Source organism: Phragmites australis, chromosome 14, assembly GCF_958298935.1.
Source record: "Phragmites australis chromosome 14, lpPhrAust1.1, whole genome shotgun sequence".
Lineage (NCBI taxonomy): Eukaryota > Viridiplantae > Streptophyta > Magnoliopsida > Poales > Poaceae > Phragmites > Phragmites australis.
Window position 1 is genome coordinate 4199199 of NC_084934.1, and position 24805 is coordinate 4224003.

The 24805-nt window shown below is 43.4% G+C and overlaps 1 protein-coding gene, 1 long non-coding RNA gene and 1 pseudogene across 2 annotated transcripts; 1 reads left to right on the top strand and 2 right to left on the bottom strand.

Annotated features, from left to right (window-relative positions):
* Positions 1-4931: 4931 nt before the first annotated feature.
* LOC133890006 (uncharacterized) overlaps positions 4932-24805 on the top strand; it is a 68960-nt pseudogene continuing 49086 nt past the window's right edge.
* LOC133891542 (uncharacterized) lies at positions 11433-13237 on the bottom strand. Its single transcript, XR_009904242.1, has 3 exons — positions 13138-13237; positions 11844-12206; positions 11433-11760 (listed from the first exon to the last, which is right to left on the bottom strand). It is a non-coding gene; the product is annotated as an uncharacterized LOC133891542 (long non-coding RNA).
* Positions 19058-21960, bottom strand: LOC133891139 (uncharacterized). Its single transcript, XM_062331863.1, has 4 exons — positions 20956-21960; positions 20781-20876; positions 19483-19845; positions 19058-19399 (listed from the first exon to the last, which is right to left on the bottom strand). Exons 1-3 carry the CDS (start codon positions 21337-21339, stop codon positions 19486-19488), a joined length of 840 nt encoding a protein of 279 aa, XP_062187847.1. The 5' UTR covers positions 21340-21960; the 3' UTR covers positions 19058-19399; positions 19483-19485.

Genomic DNA, 24805 nt, shown 5'->3' on the forward strand with positions numbered 1-24805 from the left:
ACAGCTTTGGCTATCCAGGATGCCAACGAACACTACATGGATCTCTTGCTCCAGTCCTTGCAGATTTGTTTGCAGAACCTCAAGGACTTCCACTAGCGCGTTCCCAAGACCATCGTATCCACTTGATTCCGGGGAGTGCTCTAGTTGTGGTACGTCCTTATTATTATCCACAACTTCAAAAGGATGAGTTGGAACGCCAATGTTCAGAGATGATGAAGCATAGCTTGATTTGTCTCAGTACTTCAGAATTCTCCTCACCGATGATGCTTGTCAAAAAGCATGATAGGTCTTGGCATTTTTATGTTGATTACCATGCACTCAATACTAATACGGTGAAGGATAAGTTTCCGATTCTAGTAGTGGAGGAACTCCTAGAAGAACTCAAGGGGGCTCGCTTCTTCAGTAAGCTCAACTTACGCTCCAGTTATCACCAGGGGCGGATGCATGTTGACGACATTCACAAGATTGCATTTCGCACTCATGACGGCCACTATGAGTTTTTGGTCATACCTTTCGGTTTGATGAATGCTCCAACAACATTCCAAGCCCTTATGGATGACGTTCTTCGTCCATTCTTACGCAGGTTTGTTCTTGTCTTTTTTGACGATATATTGATTTACAATCAGAACTAGTCTGATCACCTTCAGCATGTCAAGATAGTTCTAAGTACCCTTCAGCAACATCACTTGGTCCTCAAGCGAACAAAGTGCTCCTTTTGTGTTTCATCAGTTGCCTATTTAGGGCATGTTATCTCACATTTCTTTTGGATCAATGTCTCTCAACAATTTCACAACATCGCTGGGTGAGCAAGCTAATGGGGTATGATTTTTCCATGGAATACAAACCAGGTAACACAAACATTGCGGCTGATGCTCTGTCTCATTCTTCTGAAGACTTGGCTATAAATTGCGCCATCTCTACTCCTAGTCTCAACCTCTTCAACAAATTGTGCCAATAAGTGCCCTTAGATGTTACTTTGGCCGAACTTGGTAAAGCCATTCAAGAAGGTCACAAGCATGCTCCTTGGGAGGTAGTGGATGGTCTTATTCTGTATAATCACAAGGTATATGTGATGGCATCTTTGGCTTATCTTCAGGAGATCATTCAGGCAGCTCATACACTTGGCCATGAAGGCATTCAGCGCACACTACACTGCTTGAATGCTGATTTCCATGTGCCTCAAGCCCATCAGGTTGTCAAAGAATTTGTGCAGAATTGTCCAACTTGCCACCATAATAAGATTGAACACTTGCATCAAGCAGGATTACTTCAGCCTTTGTCAGTACCAGAGCAAATATGGAAAGATATTGCAATGGATTTTGTGGAGAGTCTTCCTCGGGTCAATGGCAAATTAGACATTCAGGTTCCCATGTGGTTTGCCCACCTCCTCTTCCTCGCCTAGAATATCCAAACATGCCAATTTACTATTTGAAATAAAATCCATCCGTTCCAAATTTCAGTTCATTCGAGGTTGTTATGCACGCAGTGTAGTACTTTAGTCAACTGAAGATGATTTTCATTTTTACAGTTCTTATGTCTTTGGAGAGGATGTGGGTTTCGATGGCGTCTTTCGCTACACAACAGGGCTCGTCGATCGGTTTTGCAAGAATAGAGTATTCAATACACCACTATGTGAACAGGTGCACCTTTACTTGGCATATTTCTGACACTTATGTCAATTTTACAATAATATTTGAAATTTCAGTAGCGAGATCAGGCTGGGAAGCCACCTATTCTTTACATCTAGTTATATAAAATGTGAAGCTTCCACACTTTGCATCACCAGTAAGTCGATAGTACTTGTTGTTAATCACCAATTAAGATTTACAAATCACTTGATCACTTCTTCTGACATTTTTGCATAAATATACAAAAGAATAAAAAATGACCATTCTTAACAAGCCTAAGTTTTGATCTAAAAAAAGCCTAAGTTTTTTACCTCTTTCAAGCAGGGTAATAGAGCTATTGCAGAAATCCAGTTTGCGGAATATATCTTTCCAGATTTTGATCAGGCACGTCTCTGATCTCATTCCGTTCACGAGAGACAGCACGAGAAGTATCTAGAGAGAGATAGAACAGGAGATCTCTTTGCAAGATGATATACTATCGCAGTCCTTTGTTAAAGATCGGACGGCAGAGTAGATTTGAGCTGACATGGACACGCTGGGAGGCCGTGAATGCGACCAGATTGAGACTTGTAAGAGATTGCCACGTGGTGGCTAATGACAGGTATAATATTTTGAATATGACATGTAATGTTTCTTCTTTGTAGAATCTGGATATAAAAACAACATGTGTTTTTTTAGGATAGACTCATACAAGAAACTAAAGGGGCTTGTTCTGCGAATTTGACCTTGGGGAAGATGAGTTGGGATCCAGCGAGTCTGGAATACAAAGTAGTGGTGAATAGACTTTGTCGAAACTTTTGGTCCAACACTAGCGCTTGAAGGGCTTTAGTCTGGCTATTCCTTTCGCTTTTTGATATGCATTTCATAGTCTTGTATGTGCCTGCCCTTAAGAACCTAATATGCATTTGCCTAAGCTTAAATGCTTAAAATGCTCATTTCAATAGATAGAATGTGGTACGGCCTTATGTTTCTAAATAAACAACAGGCAACCTACTTTGTATGCTAAACCGCTAGTAACATAGGTAATCAATGTCGGTTCTAAACTGGCCAGGACATCAATGTCGATTCCAAATAAGAATCAACATTGATGAACTGCTAAATATGAGGGTTTTCATGGTAGTGTCTCGATCTAAAATTCTAAATAGTTAAAGGTGTAACTTTTTAATTTAAGATGGATCATGAGAATATAGAGAAAAAAACTAGCATACCCTTGACCTTGAGGGGAAAAAGCAACTTTTCCTCTTGAAAAAAGGCCATAAAACAGGTCAAAAGGTAGGAGGAGAGAGAGAGAGAGAGAGAGAGAGAGAGAGAGAGAGAGAGAGAGAGATATTTCTTCCATGCCATGGAAAGAACTAGTGGCTCTGAGCCTCACTCCATTCCAAGCTCTTTCTCTGTCTCTACCACCTTTTTTGATGAAACAGAAGGGGGGAACCCCTACTGAAAAATTAAATTAAAAAACAAGGAAATTTGTACAAAAGGGAAAATAAAGACAACAAAATCAGAGATTATACAATAGTTTCTAGCCATACAAACATTTTTTGTTTATTTTTCTCCTTTGCTCTATGGATAACCATGGCAAATTCTTGAACAAAGTTATCCTTGCAATGCTACACACTTGGGTCTTTGTTACTGAAGATCCAATAATTCCTCTCTTTCCACATACACCAGGATAGCAAAATGATAATCTCCATAGAGAAGGGAAGAGTCAATCTCCTTTTGAAGTGCAAAATGGCCTTCAAAGGCTGGAGCCTTGTATTGTAGAAAAGAACAATAGAGCGCCAGCAGGAGCAGGCAAAATTGCATTGCAGAAAAAGATGGATAAGAGTTTCTTCCCCTTGAAGAATGCAGAGCTCACATGTGAAAGATTCAATATTCATTCCTTTTCTTCGGAGTAAGCCTCTAGTGTTGAGTTAAAAAAGACTTTATGTTTGGGTTGACAACATGAAGACCAGAGCCTTTTAAAGGTTGGGTGAACAGGAGAATGCCTAATTAGCACTTTGTAAGCTCGTGCAGAAGTATACATACCATTGCCCCATATATAAGTCCAAAAATCATTGTTGTCTAATAGAGTTTGCTGGTTTAAGCTGGGCAAAGGCCTGTGAGCTCAGAGGCAAAAAGAAATGTTGATGGAGAGCTGCCAAGTTCATGATATTCTTTAGGGAGATACTCTTTTTAGAAGAAAAGAGTGAATCTCTGGGTAACAATGTTCCAGGACTCTTCCATTCCATAAATCCTACCAGAGGAGGATTGTGGAGTCATTTTCAATATTGGCCATGCCATTCCTTTATAAGACTGTAGGAGCTTGAGTGCATCTATCCACCAAAAAGAACCCCTTTTTATTGTACCAGGTATCTTGCCATCAATGTGATAGGTGGACCAAAGAAGTTGGACCCAGGGCGAATTCATCTTGTTGAAAATTTTGTGTAGATTCTTTAACAAAAGGGCTTCATTTTGGATTCGAAGATTGAAGACTCCCAAGCCACCTTCAGATTTTGGTTTGCACATCAAGTTCCAAGCCTTTGGCGCCTTTATGCTGTTGCTATCATAATCCCTCTAGAGACAATGATGTCTATAGGCATCAATTTGCTTAATCACGGCAGAAGGTATCTTAAGGGTACACATATAGAAGGTTGGCATGGAGGAGAGCACAAAATTCACTGGTTCAAGTTTCCCAGCCTGAGAGAGAAAGTCAGAACAAGAGGTTAACCTGCATTCAATTCTTTGGACAAGAGGCAAGAAATGTTCAATCTTTGTCTTGGTAACACTCAAAGGAAGCCCTAGATAAGTAAAAGGGAGTGAACCACATTGGCAGCCAAAGGTCCTAGAGAGGTGTTCCATGTAATCTGGACTAACATTGATAGGGATCATGAGAGATTTGCTATAATTAACTCTGAACCCAGTAGAGTCTGCAAAAGAGTTAAGGATTTCTTTAAGAACAAAGAGCTAGAGCCGCTTAGGGCAGCCATTCATGATTAGAAGAGTATCACCAACATATTGTATTATGAAGGTCACTGTCTATTCCCTGGTGAGAGGAAGATGAAAAATTCCCAGATCCTTGGCTTTATCTCTCTCACCTTCCTAGCTAGCAAACAAACAAAATACCAATCCCAAGATCACACACGAGCGCTCCACTCAATCAACCGATGGCAGCGAAGGTGGCGGCGCCACTCCTGTTCCACCCTAACGCTTTGCTTGGCCTGCTCGGTTTGCGGCTGAGAGCATGTGGCCGGAGTGGGAGCATGCTGTGCTGGAGCAGTGGCGTCGACGGTGACAAGCTCGCGGCACCGGTGTGGCTGACGCGCACGCTGGAGGAACAGGTCTGGTGGAGGCCGGAGAGCAACCAAGGATGACGAGCTCGCAAAAGAGGTGGAGGCCGATGTGGTGATCGTCGACGCCGGGGACGAGGAGGAGTTCGCTGGTGGTGAGCTGTCCGGGTTCAGGGGCCTAGTTCTTGATCTCTCCTACAGGTCACCTTCACTTATTTTGTGATCACACAAACTGATCTGATCATATAGCTTTCATCATTTCCTTTTCAATACTAAAAAACTTAACTTTAACACGATTTATACATAACTTGCATCATGAAGTTAAGTCTAGTATATGATGAGCACATGGACAAAGCATAATGACTAAAATTAAGCAGTTGAAGCGGCTTATGGATCAGCTTCTGGTCCCAGACATGTGGATCTCATAACTTGCATGATCAATGTGTGGGTCTCACTTAGAGTCCACTACTTTTGAACCTTTTTTTCATCAAAATATTAAAACTCTAAATCATCTAAAATACTTTTGGAGTTATTATAGGTAGCAAATCAAAATTTAGCAACTTTCATGGTGTAAAACTACTTACATATTGATAAACTAGTGTTTTGTTTCATATACTTGGTGGGGGGGGGGGTCTCTTATTCCAATGTCTTTAATAGTTACTGATCTACTACCTTTTTTCAACTATTCAAATAAGTTTAAGGTAGTTTCTACACTTTGATCCTGAAGTGTTCTAAAACTGTACCCTGTAGGCCTGTCAATGTCTTCTGTTGGAAGCGTGCAATTTGTCTGCAATTCATGGAGAAGGTTAGCTTCCCTGATACAAACCAAACACTTCATCTTTGTTCCGAGTTCATCATTTGTGACATATGCTGATCAAATTCTATGATTACTTGCATTTCCAAACATTTCTAATATGATGATCGCTTTAGCTATGTAGGCCGATGTGTTGGAGTACTACGATCAGACGGTCTCTTCGCCTTGCGGATCCTTCTATATCCCTGCAGTTTTAAGGGTATGTATGTGATATATTGGTTTCTCTTTCTTGGATTATTGGAATCATCAGTTCATCACCTCACTATGTTGCTGCTGCTCTTCTTCTTCAGGTTCCACAGCAGCTGCAGGTTGTGAGAGAAGAAGAGTCAAGCAGAGCCTTAGCCGTAAAAAAACAATATTTACAGGGATGGATTCATCTGTTAGTAAGTACTACATTACTGCTTATGTTGTTTTCCCTTGTACCGATTACTGCAGAAGTTTCATTTTTCCCTTGTACATGTAAGGTTTAAACACAACGCTTTTTCCCTTGGCATATTTGAAGATTATACAGGTCTCTTTCGAATGAGATAGCTTTTTTTCCCCTGAAATTTCAAGTATCTTTGTTGATTTTTTGTATTGTCTTTGATTTTGTGGTATTTTTATTGGACAAAGAGAGAAGCATGATTTCTCAGTGGAGAAGAGAGACTAGGATTGCATCGATTGAAAAGAAAATTTTATCTCTGTTCAGTTAGTCAGAAATTGATTGATTGCATTACCTGCAGATATTGCTCTTCAGGTGACAACTTGACAATTGACCATGTTATTCCAATTTCGCGCGGTGGCAAGTGGGAATGGGAAATTTTGGTATGTAGATCTAGTGTTCCTACTATCTAGTTATTTTATTAGGGTTCTTGAAATCTATGAACAATATTTCCCAAAGAAAAATAATTTGACACAAAACGCTCGGTAGTAGTCTCTTTGTAGTTTAATGTTCATTTTTTTAATTGTTCAGGTAACTGCATGTTCAAGATGCAACTCAAAGAAGGTACACAAGATCCCCAAGGTATGTGATGTTCTCTCTTCCTGGTAGCTGCAAGATTGTGAACTGCAACTACCAATTGCTAACAGGGATGAACATTGCAGGCACCCAAGGAATACGATATTCCGGCTATGCCCTTGACAAGAACTGCATTCAGGATGCTCAAGAGGAACCAAGGGCTGCATGAAGAGTGGCTGCAGTACCTTGCCAGGCCATCTTACCAGCTATCTCATAGTATATTACTATCCATCACAACTTCTGTACATGCCAATAATTCTCATTAAATAAACATCATACTAACAAGTTATTTACATAAAAGTGATCCTTAGTAATATACACAACCCATTCTTCGACAAGTTATTTACATGAAAGTGATCCTCAGTAATGACTCAATCAGTTTTTCCAAGAGATTGCAGAGTATGAAGTTTTTGTAGGAACCAACATAACTGAAGAATGTTGTGGCATTCACCAGAGAACATGCTGCGTCTGTTCATAAGCAAACAGAGCAATTCATGTAAAATTTGCCAAGCATTTATAGTTCACATATACCCCTTGTAAAGACAATTTGCATTCAGCACACCATAACAGTAGATGCACAGATAGGAGGATGTAAAGTACAATCCACCATTCTCAACAAACTACATAACGACGGAACATGTGAAAATTAAACATGAAATATAGTATACAAAGAAGTTTTTAACTACATATAAATGTTATGAAAAATGAAAATAAACTAAAAATGAAAGGCAACACAATCAATATCATCTCATAAGCTTTTTCCAATACACTTGGAACACAGGTAAGTGTAACAAGTAGTAATTTTTGGGTTCTTATATGAGTATTTTACATTACTATTATAATTTCATATTATGCTTTACTCCTAAAAGTAGTTGACATTTCCTTACGAATCTATCTGTACGTACTACGATTGAAAACAAATTACTTATTGTTATAGATGATCATGATGATAACAGCAATGTTTCTAACAAAAGTTCTGCGCAAACCAAAAAAACCAAGACAGCACCATATATTACCTATGTTTTGGTTAGCAAATATTATACCATTACTTCAATATATAATAATTGATTGTTTCTTAACATTGTGCAGTGAACCGCCAACTTAGTACTAAAAGAATACCAACAATACTTGTGTATAAGCTTCAGATTTTCATCAGTGTTTGAACAAGGTATGTTATATACCCTGTTCCTAAATCCTACATTGAACTACTTAAAAATGTTATTTTGAGATGTGAAATAAAATATGCGTTTTTTATATCTGAGATCACCGAAGATAGATCTTTACTTGTTGGCCTTAAGATAGAAATACCAATACTTCCAACTTGCTGGTGGATGTGAGATTACGACCATAGGTAATGTTATATACAACTGCTTAGATATGGCAACAACTGTCAAATTATTGTTATATACATCTAATTGACCAGCCAAGAAAGAAGTTGTAACAGTTAAGGAATATATCCCTCTGCTCCAAGAGAACAACCATGATTTTGTCAAACATTGGAGGGAGAGCTAGCTCTAACAAAAGAAAAACAGATTTTCTCACACATTGAAGTGGTGAATCTGTGCTTACAAAGCATATATCTTTAGATCATTTTCAGAGTTATAAAGTAACATATATCTTTAGGTAAACTGACAAACTCGTTTAGCAATTAAACCTCCTATGTCAACATGGCTTATGGATTATTATCAAAATATCTATGAAGATTTGGAGGTCTTTTTTTTCTTTCTAATTTGTGGCCTTCGGTTAACTTCTTTTTGCCATCTCGGGTATATAATTTCTCTTGCTCGTCAGTTCTAAGCAGGGTTAGAGAACCACGGTTCATCAGCCAAAGATGTAGTATATTGTATAATTTTACCTTCAGAATACCATTGCAATTGATGAGCGGCGGTGGTTTACCCCCTGGAATTTCTGTGACTTCATATCCTTTATGCTTGAAAAGTGCTGCACCATGATGCTTTGTTAGATCTTATTATAATTTTTACTGAGTTTGAGATGAAAAGATTTGATGTAGTAAATCACTATAGTCTTCGGTTCTCCACACCTGCCACTTTCTCTCGCCTTGTTTCATAAAACTTTAGCTCAACATTGTTGGGCCAGGCTGAAAATAACACTCCTCTACTGATTCTTTTCACATGCCATGATTTACTCTGTTGCTTACCTTGACGACTAACATTACATTTTCTCTCTTGTAGATTCAACATGTTTCAACTTCGACAAGACTGGCTATGCGAATCAAATATGGGATAAAAAAATCATTAGCTTTTTGACTCCTACAGGATGAACATGCTTCTGTAACATATATTTTGGATGTGATATATGTTCAAAGTAGTTTCTTAGGAACTACTAAACTGATTATTTTCCTGTCATATAAAATGATGTCCATATCTGTGAATATATGCACCGGTGTGCGAGAATCAGGTCATCGCGCCGTGAGGTCACACGCCGGGGTCAAGGCAAGGGCGGAGGAGCGTGGCCGCTATCGATGAGGAGGTAGCCGCCCGATCCATGACCTCCAGCGACGAAGCGCCCTCTAGCTCTCGTGCTAGGGCCTCATAGACCACAGTCGCTGGGATGACAAGGGCTACCGCCTCCACAGCTAGCACCATCGAGGCTGTGAAGGCGGACACCAGTTGTCTCCCTGTGTTCATTGTGTGCAACGAGCGAACCGCTACGGATGGGGTTACAGCCACCTCCTGCCTCCCGGGCACTCGCACGAAAGTGATGGCGGGGTCACCTAGGGGCACAGGCGCGAGACGGGTGTGCAGGTATGTTTGAAAACGCTTGCACGTCTGGAACGAAGACTTTATCTAACTTTTTGACTCCTACAAGATGAACATGCTTCTGTAACATATATTTTGGATGTGATATATGTTTGAAGTCGTTTCTTAGGAACTATTACACTGATTATTGTCCTGTCATATAAAATGTTATCCATATATGTGAATATATGCATGCCAACCGACCACGAAGAGTCATCTCATTGAGGGCAAACGGGCTATTTTTTCTAGTAGAGTACTATAGAGATTCGGTCAATTATTCACGAATCGATCAGGCCTGCGGAAGGCGGTGCTGAGGGCTGGCCGGCGTTCGGCTCGGGTCGGACTTCTTGGTCGACTCGGTCGGCTTCGTCGCTCCACGTACATAGCCAGGTCAGCTCAGCTGCGTCGGGGTCAGGGTCGGACTCAAGTTCGAGTCCGAGGCCAGTTCGGTTACTGCACGCATCACGAACGAAGAGGGGACGGGTATATATATTTGCACGCGTCGCAGCGTCGCGGCGCCCATCCATGCCAAAGTACGTGACGACGCCATGAGCCGCGCCTGGCCGCCGCATCCTCAACTCTCCGCGATGACAAGGGTTTCGCTCCCCGCCGACGGCCCTCCGCCGAAGGCGTCCAGCGCGTCGGGCGATCCCAGCTCCGACTCCGACCCCGACCACCCGATGCAGGAGCCCGAGTTCGAGATCCACGCCGTGGACGATGACCGCCGGGCACGACGCGCTCCGTTGCCTCCTCGGCCTCTTCTCCCAATGTTCCAGCGCCGCCAGCTCGCTATCGACGAGCGTCGGGAGGCGAACAGGATCGAGCGCCTGTACTACTTCATGTTCGTCCCCCAGGTAATTCCCTAAGATTTAAGATCGATGCATGATGATGATTGATTATATTGGTTCTGGGGTATCTGAATTTGCATGCGTTTCTTTCTTCTTTTTTGACGAAAAAGCATGAGATTTGCATGCGTTTTTTTATTGATTATGGGGTATCTGATCGAATTTGTATGCGTTTTCGATCAATTTTCAGGGGGCTTTATGCGTCTGGACCTTGGTCATCGGGAGCGCGATGATCTTCCACGCAATGCATCCTGACTTGTTGCCTAATCTCACCTGGCTGATCGCGTTCTCAGCTCTGGTTATGCTTTTCTCGCTACTGTCGCTGCTGCTCTCCTACCTTGGCATTTACGTCTACGACCGCTACCCAGGCCTCAACAACTGGTTGCATTATTAGCTTGCAAATTGGACCCGCATAATATGTATCAACTCGATCGGGTCAAGTGTAGATGCTATGTTAAAACATACTATTTGCATGCAGTCAAATAATCAAAATTTTGGTAGTTACCGTTGTATAAAAAGTACTTTTAATCACCAGTTAGAACCTATGGTTCAATTCCTGCTTCTTCCAGGCCTTGTCCCGAAAGAGGTCAACAATTCTTGTGCTTTGATACAACTCTAACTCCGAGATCTATATTAGATCTAGAGTTTATATGATAAAATAGAATAGTTTAAACTTTTATTTTTAGTTTAAAATAAAAACAAATAGCTCAACTAAATACCTTAATTCATCTATAGCTCCCGATCTAAAATTTTTTAAGGTAAGTTTGATCAGCCTAAACAATCTTAGATCTATAGTTATGCTTTAGCATAACCTTAGTCTTCATGTTTCCTGTTTCAACTTCGAAAGGTTCCTTCACATCATGACGCGTGATACATCTAACTTAAACAAGTAACAAAAAAACAAAAGGCAAGCAGGATGGTATTAAGTACAATCGGGAGATTTCATCACCAATAACGTTTCAACATATATCAACATGAACTGATTGAAAAAATCACCATCTTAACATAATATATTTCAAACAAATGGTTAGCTTTTTGCCTAGAAGTTATGAGATTATATAATCAGTAGATACAGCTAAACGAAGCAATACTGAAGCATCGCAGTACCAAATCATTATATGTATATTTCATTCACGTGCAAAATTTGCAAGTTCCATGTCGAGGGTTATGAACAATGAAACACAGCTCCAATGTAAAAAAGAATGACCCAGCACAGCAAGATCCTCAGCAACACGAGTAAAATGGATCGTGTCATCAGGAAGAATATACATCTCTGACTTCCAACATCACAATACATGTGCGATTAAAACTACCAAAAAATGGCCCAGCCAAGATCTGAGCATCGTATGTAAATCCATCAGGAAGAATATACAATCAGCTCCACATTGACCACTCGCACAACAATCAGCTCCGCAAGCTTGCATAATGGAGACATGTCAAGAAGAGAACATCTGCAAGAAAAATCATATAAATTAGCAAAGAAAAGATAGCTGCAAGATTAAATTGAATATTACATATATCTAGGAATGCTTACCAGCTAACATCCCAAAACCAACCACAGGAACACGAAAACAGCGATCATCAGTCCACATACGACTGCACATGTAATCTTGTACACTAGTGAATGAAAGATTGTATATAGCGCAAAACTGAAAAGGCTCAACACAATGACCAGTGCTGCAAGGGTAGCATATCGAGTGTAACAAACTGATCTTGGAGGTGTGTCTAGGAAACCAGCAGCCAAACCAGACGATATCACAAAGACACCCAGAGTGATTCCACCAAAGCCACAGAGTTTCACAATATCTGAGTGAGTACTAAGTAAGTGGTAGGCCGCAGCAGCTGTGGGAAAGGACCCCCCAAACATAGGCCCAAGTAAAGCCGTATACTTGCTAGCCTGCAAGAAACATAATAAAAATACATAAGGAACATAAAAAGGTAGGATATTTCCGACAAGAAACATAAGGCATACAAGAAAAATAACAAAGATAACATATGAATGTTTAGAGTTCAAAAGATATTTCTGGGCTTCTAACTATGACAAGAAAGCTCAAAAGTTGGATTCATTAGATAGCTCTACACGACCCAACGTTTCAAAGAGGTTTGAAAGCCTATCTTCGATATCATATACTGTTTCGTTAGGCAAATTTAGCTCCTGGAGACTCAAGTATTGCGCCATCTTCTGTTGGACACCATGAAAGTATGGCTTTATTGGTGGAGACTGCACTGTACTGTGGCGCATTGCTGGACACTATGGACAGTGAAATACCGTTTCCAGGCTGAGTAGCAGCCTCCTAAACATCGATCGCTAGCAATAAAGTACGCAGGTGAGGTAGGATTTTGATGTCAGGCTAGTGCGAGCGCAAGAACTCGAGCTCGGCCAGTGCTGCTCTCAAGGGCATTAAAGTCCTGTGCATTGTTTCTCTCTTCTAATCAGCCAAATATACAATTTTAATGGGACTAGAGTCCACCAGTAAAGAGCTAAAATTCGTACTGTCCTTGAGCCAAGCCAGGATCGAACAATATATTCGTGCAATGGATCGAAAGGTACGTAATTAGATTTATTCTATACATTCACAAAGCTTGCCTACATGCAGAATCGTTTAAGTTCAGCAGAGCCGCAATCACCGTCATTGTTGGGAGGCCAGAGCACTAAATATCTTTTTGAAATTTTCGGGAGACTAGAAATGCAGGCACGCAGCCCATTAAATTGGCATTTGTTCTTCCAGTATAATCCAATTCATAGGATTATTTTCATCGAAAAGCAGCCTCCACATCTACAGATATCCATCAATCCATCATGCATGCACCTTCATTCAGAAACTCACATTTGGGGCCGCGACGAGACCTGTCTGTACTGAGAAGAAGCAGGTTACCCAAGCCCCAGTAGCTGCTGCTGCTGCTGCTGCCGTGTCCTGGTCAATCTCCTGAAATTGATCAGAAACATATAGTTATAATGGAATAACCTCTCCGAATAGGTTCGGTCCTGAGATTTTAGTAGCCCGAAACGAAACTAAAAACGAGACCCTATTAAATATAAATATTAAAATATTTATATATTAATTACAAAGATAATATTTTAGTAGAGTTCATGAGCATTTACAATAAATTTGAACAACTTAAAATGCATCCGTTACGGTAAGCTAAAATAAAATTATCGTAAATGCTGAAAAAAATTGTGAGGAATCAGGATACATGCACGTATACTTGCGTTAATGCATACTAGCTAGGTAGAGATACTCATAAGCCTATGTACAACTTGCTGTGTGCAGCTCTAGTTACTCATCGGTACATGCAGCAGTTAGCTTGCAACTATAGTAGCTTTGTAGCTATCTGCTCGCAAGTGCTAGCACTGCAGTACAAACGCTGGACCCATTGATCGCCGGAGCAAGCGGGGACCTTTTCATATTTCAAACGTGCGATCTCAACAGGAGTCGGATCCATCTGAGGTGAAGTAGAAATTATAGAGCGGAAAAAACAGCGACGAAAACTCATATGGCAATGGCTGATGCATGTCCTCGATCGAAGTTGTGGGCATGCGGGACACCTTAGAGTCGTAGTCCCACGGAACGTAAGAAACTAGACTGTCTGTACGGAAGAAAATATGAAACAAGTAAACAGGCAAATAGGTTAAGCAGACAAGTCACTTGAATTTTTATGAACTAAAGGAATCAGACTACTTGCGTCCTATCGTACGGACTACTAAGCCTAACTGCTACTTTAAATCTAGTTCTATATGTTATCGTACGGACTGTTAGATATATATATTATACACAGATACATAAAAAAAGATCTCTCGATTTTAAGGACCCGAGGCGGCCGCCCCGTTCAACTCCCCTCGGGGCTGGCCCTGCCCAAAAAAAACGTTTACACAATCAAACCTCTGAGCTTACCCCCATGGCGTGCTGCCCCGTCATCAATACGGCTGCTTTCACCCCCGTGTTGGCTACAGAGGCAGCCGCAACCTTCAGCCTCTTGAGATCGTAGGCAAATCGGTTGGCAGGTTCAAGATCCCGCACCATATCATCGATACCGCGCTTCGCGCCAGCGGCGGCGGCGGCCTGAGCACGTTTTCTCCTCGAGATCGTTGGTAATATGTTTTCTCCTCAAGATCGTTTACATACTGGTACCGGTTGCAGTTGTTCTTCCATGTATATAAATGGATGGTGTACATGGTTTTATTGCTGATGTTATAATACGTAGCGTTCAGTCTATGCAAAGCCATAATATTTGATATCATAAAGGCTACGTTTTAACCGATATCATGTGAACTTAACACTTTCACAAATGTTAGTATCAGAAAGAGAACCAAGACCAACACAAATAGGAGAATAAAAGTTAAATTGGGAATAGAACTCGCTATTTTATTCCCTACCCAACTCTTATAATAACATGTTCGTCCTTGTGGCTATCTTCTCAGTATGTGTAAGAGTTTTCGAATGGATGTGCCTAAAACTGAGATGGATTTTGGTATAACCACGTGTTCACATAAATGCATCCCACTTCTATTTATCTCAGTAAGTCGTCGGGCATTGCCACATGGTTAGATGCCAACTCTTGTTCACACAAATATCTTCTGTCCATAAGAATTCAAAAATTGGCAATACAAATCTTACTTAAAAAAGAAAAGGTAACACAAATCTTAGTCAATATTTACTAATTCTTTTTTGGAAGTAGCATAAAAGTTAACTAAATAGTTAGCGTAAAAATTTACCAAATAGCGTAAAAAAGTGCCTTCTTACTAAATCTCTCTCTTAATTTCTTGCGCATTGATAACATATTGGAATTGATATTGTTGGGAGATCACGTTATCACATGCAAACAATGAATTAAAGAAAAGCACAAGGATAAGATGTAGTCTAATACCTCTTAACTTTATTGATTTCTGATCTGATATGTACAACTTGTGAATCCCTCACCTCATTATATAGTGGAGAGTCTCCTATTACATTAATAAGTAATATAGGACTAAACTTCCTACTCTACATGAGCTTCTACTTGTTCTGCACCTGTTATGGGGCTAAAGGCCCATTTATGTACAGGTGTCTACATAAGACTTACAATGCCTATATCATAACAAATGTTTTCTCGCGACCATCTGCGATGCGGCATGCAACACCAACATGTCCCGCGCCGTGTGGGCCAGGGTGGAGCGTTCGGCTCGGGTCAGACTATTTGGTGGGTCGATTTCGTTCACATATATAGCCGAGCAAACAGAGTTTGGTCGATTTCGTTCACATAGCCAGGCAAAACAGAATTTGGTCGAGTCTCGGTTTGGGACAGCTCTTTTTTTTCAAAGGACGGTAAGTGTATTGTTGAATTTTTTATAAAGAAGAGAATTGACTTATTTTATAAAAAATATTGGGTCTGAAAATCTCATGTGGCTTTAAAGAAAATAGACAAACAAACTCGAAACGGCAATACGATCTCAACTACATAGGCGACCTTACACTAAAAGCACAAACCCAACAACAAATAGGACCAATCTAACTCAATTCGCACGATAACCAACCAAACAACTAACCTTCACAACTCTGTCGGTAGAGCCCTACTCCCACGCCGCACCTCTCTGCCCCACAAGTCAGCAACACGTCGCTTCGGAGGAGCGCACATTGGACCAAATCCCTGTCGTGAAGCACCAAACTGAAAGAACCGCTGTGAAGTGAGGACGTAGGGGGAAAACCTACAGAAAAAACCGGCGACAACAACCTCGGATAACATAACGACGCCCACAACACACGGTACAACCAATAAACAGCCGCGCCCAATCTAACTCAACTCGTGCACCAAAACCAACAACTGAGCAACAAACTGGCGGAGCCCTGCTTCCACACCAACGACAGCTTGGTTGGCAGAGTAATGCTCCCACGCTGAACCAAACTCCTAGATAGTCAGCGTACGCATCACTTTAGAGAAGTACGCATCAGACAACAATTAAACTAAGAACACCATATAAAATAGGAAACACCGTCGTGCCAAGAGAAGGTGTAAGGATCAACCTACAAAGTTCTATCATGACAGTTGGTCCCAAACTCCTCGGTGATGAATAGAATGTTTTGCTCTCTAGCAGTCCGGCCGGGGGTGCCAGCATGGCAGTCGTGGCTATGGATCCAGACACGGACTCCGACCATGACAACCTGCTCTGGGAGCTCGAGCTTGTGCTCTGGCATGGATGGCGGTCGCTGCTTGCTCACACTCGGGCCTGCTGACAATTCCAAGGGGCAGATCCACAGAAAAAGGTCGGTGGTGTCACCATGAATCCTTAAGGCACAATTCTATCCAGCGCCAGCGGAATACAGCCGTTTGCATGAAAACGGACGTCCCGATGTACCCGCTGGATTTGTAGAGGGAGGTTGTGCAAATTTGGTGGGATTTTTTAAGGGAACTTCAAACGTGTTTATCTCCCGACACATACATTTAATTTGAAAACTGTTCAAACCAGGATGTTGATCGAATCAGTCATGCAACAGAAATGAGATCCGTATAGAATATATTTAGATCTGTTTTTGAAAAATTCAACAATTTGGATGTACTATCTCAACAATGGTTTGGAAATTGGAGATTTGAGTTTAGGATAAATCGGTGGAATTCGTCGATGTGAATTGTGATCAGCGGCTGCTGGGCGCGTGCCTCACCCTCACGTCGAGAAAGAAAAAAACAAGGCGAGGAGCAAAGAGAGCACCGAACAGATGGAATTGCCCTTGTCCCATTTTGTATTACTACGAGACTGTCTTAGCGTGCTCATACATCAGTTATAAGCAGCACCATATTTTAGCGTGCTCATACAGCAGTGGAGTTCATATAACAATGGATTATCTTAGGATCTGTTTGATAGAGTTTTTTCTGATTCAAATTCTCTGTGGAGAGTGATTCTCTGTGAGAAGTGATTTTGTGATTGAAAGTGATTTTCTAGTAATTCTCTAAAATAAACTATATGGATAAAGTGATTTTGTGTAGAAAGTGAATCAGGAAAAACTACTTTTTTTAGCTTCTTAGCTTCTAATTTCTTTCAGTTTGACAGAGCTCCATCTGATCTCAGCTGGGAAGCTGCTCTGAGAATTCTACCAAACAGATTTTTAGCGTGCTCATACAACAGTGTAGCCTTCAGCATCTGCTCCAAATTTGGAGTTCTTGCATGTTTCAATTCGAAAAGCTGAAAACAATTTGAATTCGAACCAGCTTATGTGGCATGCACTATATAGTGTGACCCAACACGTACGTATATTATTCACGAATCGGATCGATATAGAGTACTCCACTATAGAGATTCGGTCAATTATTCACGAATCGATCAGGCCTGCATGCGGAAGGCGGTGCTGAGGGCCGGCCGGCGTTCGGACTGCTTGGTGGACTCGGCCGGCTTCGTCGCGCCACGTACATAGCCAGGTCAGCTCAGCTCAGCTGCGTCGGGATCGGACTCGAGTTCGAGTCCGAGGCCATCACGAAGAGGGGACGGACGGATATATATTTGCACGCGTCGCGCCCATCCATGCCAAAATACGTGACGTGACGACGCGATGAGCCGCGCCTGGCCGCCGCATCCTCAACTCTCCGCGATGACAAAGGCTTCGCTCCCCGTCGACGACGGCCGTCCGGCGGCGTCCAGCAGCATGGCGGGCGATCCCGGCTCCGACTCCGACCCCGACCCCGACCACCCGATGCAGGAGCCCGAGTTCGAGATCCACGTCGTGGATGACGACCGCCGGGCACGACGCGCTCCGTTGCCTCCTCGGCCTCTTCTCCCAATATTCCAGCACCGCCAGCACGCTATCGACGAGCGTCGGGAGGCGAACAGGATCGAGCGCCTCCGCTACTTCATGTTCGCCCCTCAGGTAATTCTCTAAGATTTAAGATCGATGCACGATGATGATTGATTATATTGGTTCTGGGGTATCTTCTTTTTTTGACGAAAAAGCAGGAGATTTGCATGCGTTTTTTAATTGATTCTGGGGTATCTGATCGAATTTGCATGCGTTTTCGGTCAATTTTCAGGGGGGTTTATGCATCTCGACCCTGGTCCTTGGGAGCGTGATGATCTACAACGCAATGCACCCTGACTTATTGCCCGATCTCACCTTGGTGATCGTGTGCTCAGTTCTGATTATGCTTTTCTCGCTGCTGTCGATGGTGTTCTCCTACCTTGGCATTTACGTCTACGACCATTGTCCGAGCCTCAACTACTGGATACAACCATTGTCCGGACCTCTACTGGATTAGCGTGCAAGTTAGACCGGCATAATATGTATCAACTCGATCGGGTCAAAACTCAAGAGTAGATGCTATGTTAGAACAAACTATTTATATGCGGTCAAATAATCAAAAATCTGATAGTTACCGCTATATGAAAAGTACTTTTAGATCGCCAGTTGGTCTCGTGAGACTAACTATACCGTGTTTCCTCTTCTATAGTGAGATGTTTCAACTGCGGCGGAGGGTTCCTTCACATCATGACGCATGACGCGTGATAGATCTAACTTAAACAAGTAACCAAAAGAAAAAAAAAGGCAAGCATGATGGTATTAATTACTATCGGCAGATTCATCACCAATATATCAACATGAACTGATTTCGCATAAAAAAAAACATGAAGTGATTGAAAAAATCACCATCTGAACATAATATAGTTCAAAACAAATGGTTAGTGGCTTCAAAAAAAACAACAAATGGTTAGCTTTTTGCCTAAAGTTATGAGATTATATAATCAATAGATACAGATAAACGAAGCAATACTCAAGCATCGCAGTACCAAATCATTATATGTATATTTCATTCACGTGCAAAATTTGCAAGTTCCATGTTGGAGGTTATGAACAATGAAACACGTCTCCAATGTAAAAAAGAATGACCCAGCACAACAAGATCCTCAGCAACACGAGTAAAACGGATCATGCCATCAGGAAGAATATACATCTCTGACTTCCAACGTCACAGTATATGTACGATTAAAACTACCAAAAAATGGCCCAGCCAAGATCTGAGCATCGTATGTGAATCCATCAGGAAGAATATACAATCAGCTCCACATTGACCACTCGCACAACAATCAGCTCTGCAAGCTTGCATAATGGAGACATGTCAAGAAGAGAACATCTGCAAGAAAAATCATATAAATTAGCAAAGAAAAGATAGCTGCAAGATTAAATTGAACATTACATATATCTAGGAATGCTTACCAGCTACCATCCAAAATACAACCATAGGAACATGAAAATAGCGATCGTCACTCCACATACGATTGCACATGTGATCTTGTACACTAGTGAATGGAAGATTGTATATAGCGCACAACTGAAAAGGCTCAACACAATGACCAGTGCTGCAAGGGTAGCAAACCGAGTGTAACAAACTGATCCCGGAGATATGCCTAGAAAACCAGCAGCCAAACCAGACGATATCACAAAGACACCCAGAGTGATTCCACCAAAGCCACAGAGTTTCACAATATCTGAGTGAGTACTAAGCAAGTGGTAGGCCGCAGCAGATGTGGGAAAGGACCCCCCAAACATAGGCCCAAGTAAAGCCGTATACTTGCTAGCCTGCAAGAAACATAATAAAAATACATAAGGAACATAAAAAGGTAGGATATTTCCGACAAGAAACATAAGGCATACAAGAAAAATAACAAAGATAACATATGAATGTTTAGAGTCCAAAAGATACTTCTGGGCTTCTAACTATGACAAAAAAGCTCAAAAGTTGGATTCATTAGATAGCTCTACACAACCCAACATTTCAAAGAGGTTTGAAAGCTTAACGTCGATATCATATACTGTTTCATTAAGCAAATTTAGCTCCTGGAGACTCAAGTATTGCGCCATCTTCTGTTTGACACCATGAAAGTATGGCTTTATTGGTGGAGACTGCACTGTACTGTGGCGCTTTGCTGCTGGACACTATGGAACAGTGAAATACCGTTTCCAGGCTGAGTAGCAGCCTCCTAAACATCGACCGCTAGCAATAACGTACGCAGGTGAGGTAGGATTTTGATGTCACACTAGTGCGGGCGCAAGAACTCGAGCTCGGCCAATGCTGCACTCAAGGGCATTAAAGTCCTGTGCATTGTTTCTCTCTTCTAATCAGCCAAATATACAATTTTAATGGGACTAGAGTCCACCAGTAAAGAGCTAAAAATTGTACTGTCCTAGAGCCAAGCCAGGATCGAACAATATATTCGTGCAATGGATTGAAACGTATGTAATTAGATTTATTCTATTCGTTCACAAAGCTTGCCTACATGCAGAATCGTTTAAGTTCGGCAGAGCCGCAATCACCGTCATTGTTGGGAGGCCAGAGCACTAAATATCTTTTTGAAATTTTCGGGAGACTAGAAATGCAGGCACGCAGCCCATTAAATTGGCATTTGTTCTTCCAGTATAATCCAATTCATAGGATTATTTTCATCGAAAAGCAGCCTCCACATCTACAGATATCCATCAATCCATCATGCATGCACCTTCATTCAGAAACTCACATTTGGGGCCGCGACGAGACCTGTCTGTACTGAGAAGAAGCAGGTTACCCAAGCCCCAGTAGCTGCTGCTGCTGCTGCCGTGTCCTGGTCAATCTCCTGAAATTGATCAGAAACATATAGTTATAATGGAATAACCCCCCCAAAAAAGTTTACACAATCAAGCCTCTGAGCTTACCCCCATGGCCTGCTGCCCCGTCATCAGTACGGCTGCTTTCACCCCCGCGCTGGCTGCAGAGGCAGCCGCAACCTTCAGCCTCTTGAGATCGTATGGAAATCGGTTGGCAGGTTCAAGATCCCGCACCATTTCATCGATACCGCGCTTCGCGCCAGCGGCGGCGGCGGCCTGAGCACGCGAAAGGGGCAGCACAGCGGCCACCAAAGCTTCTGGGTCGATCTCCTGGCCTCCCACCGCGCCTTCTTGCTGAGCCTCGTGGACCGCGTCAATGATGGCCTGCCTGGCGCCCCTCGCAGCCGCATCCGCAACTGCGGTAGCCAAAGAGTTCTCCTCATCGGTGGCTCCAGCGCCACCGCCGTTCCTCTGGAAGGCCGCATTCCCCATCGCAACAGGTCGGCGTGGACGGGGCGGAAGCCGGCTCGGTGGTCCTCGGCGTCGACGGGGCGGAGTGGGATCAAGCGGAGGTGACTCTCCGGTGGAGCGGAGCAGCGGACGGCGTCGGCGCGCGTTGTGTCCCGCGACGCGCTCCGCTTCCTCCTCGCAGTCGCCGCCGGTTGCAATAAAAGGCGTGGCTGCGTCAAGATTACCGGAGGCAAGGCGTTGAAGGGTTCCCGGTCAGGCGGAGCGGCGGTGCGCGTGGTGCGGCTGCTGCTTTGCCGCACCCTTCACGCGATGCGCTCCGCGTCCTCCTCGTAGTCGCCGCCGACCTCCCCGCTGCAAGAAACCGCGGCAAGGCTACCGGCGGCCGGGGCGGGGGCGGGCGGAGGGGTCCCGGTCGGGCGGGCGGAACGGCGGACGGCGTCGGCGCGCGTTAGGGCAACGACGGCGTCGCGGCGGCCGGCGAGGATTTGGGATTTTCTTCTCTTTTCTTTTCTTGGAATTGGGGGGAGAGCGGGGTTAGTAGCGCTCGCGGCGGGTTTCGGAACTTTTGAAGACGAGACGGCTAGGCCATCGAAGCCAGCTGTATCCAGGCGTCTAGGCCTCTAGAGCAAGTGAGCGAGCGCGCGGCTCCGGCGAGCACCTTGTCTTCTCCTATGAATACGAGGTTAGGATTAGGGTTCGGTTAGGGTTTTGAGGTTGTCAAGTTTGAATCTAGAGGTTGTCGACTTGAGCTCTAGGGAGGCCGTCGGCTCGGCGGTAGGCGGGACGGTGAGGTGGCGAGGGCAGTGGACAGACGTTTTGGCGGTGCTAGCGGGCGGGGGCATCGAGATTCATAGAGGTTAACGAAGGAGCGGTTCGCAAGGGAGGCGGCGATGGCGGCGATAGCGCCGCCGGAGCCAGTCGGGAGGCGAGGGAGCACGGGATCTACCTCCAGCGAAGAGGGAATGGAGGGGGTGGAGGGGGGAGGGCCAATGGCGGAGGTGGTCCTAGTGGGCCACGCCAGATCTGGGGATGGTGACAGTGAGGCGATGGGAGGTGGTGCGCAAGGTGGGGGCGACGGCGGGCATCGATGCGAGTCGTGATGGTGGCGGTGGCTGCATCTGGAAAGCTCGGGGATGAAGGGATAGGTGGATGAGGGTTATGTACGATGGGGAAGATCTGGGTTGCTGGATACGCATCGAACGGTGGAAAAATCCAACAGATGTAGGCCCTGAAAATCTGGCAACAAATAGCTAGACGGTCGTAATTTTCTAATCTTTGAAATGTAAACCAACAAAGTCCAATTCGCATGTTTTGTTCCAACCCATTAAGTGTCTGACCCGTTAGGTTCATGTACAAAGGCTACGACTTAAAAACCCTTTCCAAACTGAAATCAATAGCGATCCCTAGCAGGACATGTTAACTCCCGAGTATACATAAAAGATCATATCAGCTGAATCTTGATATACACATACACCGATCCCTTCACCTTACGATACCAGTCAAGCTCAAGGCGAGATACGTGCCACCCTTGTGATAGCCCGACCATTCACTCGATCAAATAGTGGATTCATCATTGTCGAGGGTAAATCCCTGACAGTGATTCCGGGCTGTGTCGGTGGGTACGTGAACGGTGTTTCAGGGAGAAAATGTGTCTGTTCGTGTAAACGAAGGATTTTGGGACACCGGGGATTATACAGGTTCGGGTCTTCCGGAGGAGAACAACCCTACGTCCTGGTTTTTTTGTGTTATAGTAGATCTCACTTGGTTACAGCAGTGTTCTAGAGAATTGACAGATCTAATCTCATGTTGTTACAACGGGGTCTTCATCCCTTTATATAGTAGGGAGAGAGAGAACTAACATGCGGGCTCTACACAGATGGCCTCTGCTCATTCTAATATCTATCTCAGATCGTCATTACGTAGTACCGGGCATGCAACTTTTCTCTGGCAGCATTGTATACCGTGTTGCCGCTCGTCGTCTTTGTCTAGCCTGTAGAACCTTATCCTGCTGCATTTAATAGTCCCCGTCCGCTTGCCTCTGTGCGCCGTCCTTATCCACTTGCCTCTCTGCACCGTTCTCGCCCACTTGCCTCTGCACGTCGTCCCCGTCCACTTGCCTCTGCTAATGGCTGATAACATCCCATCTGTCGTGCGGCGCTACGTCGGCCTGTAGAGTCTCACACCGTAGCCCTTAATGCTACGGGACGGGACACACCCCCCTGCACTGTCCACGACCCTATCCATCGGGGCCGGTGCCTGGTGAAGAGAATTGCTCGGGCAAATGTCCAATCAGGTCCTGCGACCAGGGGGGCTGGTCGTGGGTTTGTGTGATGCGGCGAGATTGGTCACTAGAGACTTTGCTTCGGTCGGGATAGCTCATCGACCGACTAGATTTTTTAGGAGATGTTCCCCTTGCCGTTTGCGCCCCACGTGGGTTCCGTTTAGCCGGGGTACCCCTTTACTTGGTACACAGACAATCATGATTAACTCTTTAATCATATTGGTATGATCATGCACTTTCTTAATCCAACTACCTCGAGGGGCCCAGAGATATATCTCCCGTTATCAAGGAGGGGAAAATTCCATCTTGATCGCTCATACCCCACGACATGTTTCATGATAAACCCAAAAACTACCTTTATGACTACCCAGTTACGGAATAGCGTTTGGCAATCTCAAAGTATGCCACTACACATTCTGGGAATCAATGACGATATCAGGTCTAAGGATCCTGCAAGTACACCATTTAAGATAACAACTGATTGCACATCATAAATAATAATCCCAGCAGTATCTCAACGTGGGTCTATTAAACATCATGTTCTTTAACATAAATATCCACATTATTGACCTGGTATCTCTATACCTATGATCCATGAAACGTGATCATCAATCAATACATGTGCTGGTCTTATAAATCATCACAATGATATGCGACCAGGTATCAACTAAGAATAACATCATGATATAAACAAAGAGTTTCATGAACAAGTAACATACCTGTCAATCAATGTAAACAATAGTCATTCTTGAAATAACACATTATTTAGTAGTACATGAACATAGACGTGTGATACAATCATCCCTATGATTGTCTCTAGGGCATATCACCTTCAGGAATAATTCTGTAGTTTATGTCAACTCTCCTTTTTTTTCTCTCTAGAGGGTGAGGGTGAAAAGATCTTCGTATCAATCATCTGCGCCATAACCTTCGGCTCTCTCTGTGCCCGAAACTTTGGTTCTCTTTGGGGGTACGCTGAAACAAAGACAACGCGAGCGAAGAAGAAACAAGTTGTCGTCTGGCACTTATACAATAACTCAAGTCGGTGTTGAAGGGGAGCCTGTTGCACCTCGTGAGGCCTGTGCCAAATTCCATAACAGTTGCAGATTTCTAGTCAAGGAGTATGTCCCAATCAATATAACTGATTGGCAGTTGCTGCCAGATGAGACAAAGGAGTTCCCGTGGGTAACATTGAAGAGAACCATC

Excerpts from the sequence above, each read along its gene's own strand:
- LOC133891139 (XM_062331863.1), bottom strand. The coding sequence starts at position 21,339 with ATGGGGAATGCGGCCTTCCAGAGGAACGGCGGTGGCGCTGGAGCCACC. Across the intron at positions 20,877-20,955 it reads CGGGGCAGCAGGCCATGGGG|GAGATTGACCAGGACACGGC; the intron begins GTAAGCTCAGAG and ends GATCAATTTCAG. Across the intron at positions 19,846-20,780 it reads GTCTCGTCGCGGCCCCAAAT|GCTAGCAAGTATACGGCTTT; the intron begins GTGAGTTTCTGA and ends TGTTTCTTGCAG.